The following is a 1,022-nucleotide window of genomic DNA, read 5'->3' as shown; positions in this document are numbered from 1 at the left end:
GACGATCGCTATTCCACTTTTTGAAATAATATTTTTTTTTACTAATCTTGTAAAATAATCGCCACATAGTTTCCTTCAATGTAATACTAATTTGCATTAATTTTATTATATATATATCTTTTATTAATTTTAATTTTATCTTTTTCAGGACCGAAAAAGTACAGATGTCGCTTATCTTTCGTGCGAGCAACAAAAGAGAATCGAACTAAAATGGCACGTGCAAGGGAGTCGATAATTGAGCTTCAGAATAGCCAACGTCCCTGTTTTCTCTATAAAAATGATAACTGTAAGAGTGTTACTACTTGCCACGGAAATCCTCATCTTCAGTCAAAAAATTTTACGTCTTTGGAGGATGGCTCATTATTTCCTTCATGGAAGATGATGACGTCCTTCCTCCCGAAATGGGATCAACCTGTACCTGATGACTGGGAGACTATCGAGGGAGAGTTTTATATGATCGGGTGTTCATATGTGAGCCGGGTGTCCACCTATACGTCACTTGCACCAAATGCTAAATTTGATGATGACACTATTTGGTTAACTTTGTTACAAGGTCACGTACCTCGTATATGCGTTCCTTACGTTTTAATTGCTATGAGAGAAGGCAAACATGTGAATTCCTCCTTCGTGGATACCATTCCAGTTCTGGCGTTTCGTCTAGAACCGTTTGACAGTAGAAGTGACTTCGCTATTGATGGGGATTACATGAAATGTCAACCTTTGCAGGGAGAAATCCTCCCATTTACAATTAATGTCATGTCCAGGTAAATAGGTGTTGAATCACAATTATAGAACAATTTATATGAGCAGAAGACATTTATTCTATAAGGTAGGCCTAAAAACTTGTGGAACAATGTATATGAGCAGAAGTCTCGCACGTTTAATCTATAAAGTAGGCCTAACCATACCGAGTCTATAGAACTCGCAAAATAGTATTGTACTATAGCAGTTGTAATAGTAATGATTTGTTTGGTGAACCATTATTTTAATTAGATTAACCAATCACAGTGCATTGTTTCTAA

General features: G+C 36.3%; 1 protein-coding gene across 1 annotated transcript; it reads left to right on the top strand.

The window, feature by feature from the left end:
- Positions 1–134: 134 nt before the first annotated feature.
- LOC111084397 (sphingosine kinase 2-like) lies at positions 135–1,016 on the top strand. The gene has a single exon (XM_022381121.1). It carries the CDS (start codon positions 211–213, stop codon positions 766–768), a length of 558 nt encoding a protein of 185 aa, XP_022236829.1. The 5' UTR covers positions 135–210; the 3' UTR covers positions 769–1,016.
- Positions 1,017–1,022: the final 6 nt, after the last annotated feature.

The sequence above is a fragment of the Limulus polyphemus genome, unplaced genomic scaffold, assembly GCF_000517525.1.
Source record: "Limulus polyphemus unplaced genomic scaffold, Limulus_polyphemus-2.1.2 Scaffold23682, whole genome shotgun sequence".
NCBI lineage: Eukaryota > Metazoa > Arthropoda > Merostomata > Xiphosura > Limulidae > Limulus > Limulus polyphemus.
Note: the sequence above shows the minus strand (reverse complement) of the source record. Positions and strands in the feature narration are given on the sequence as shown.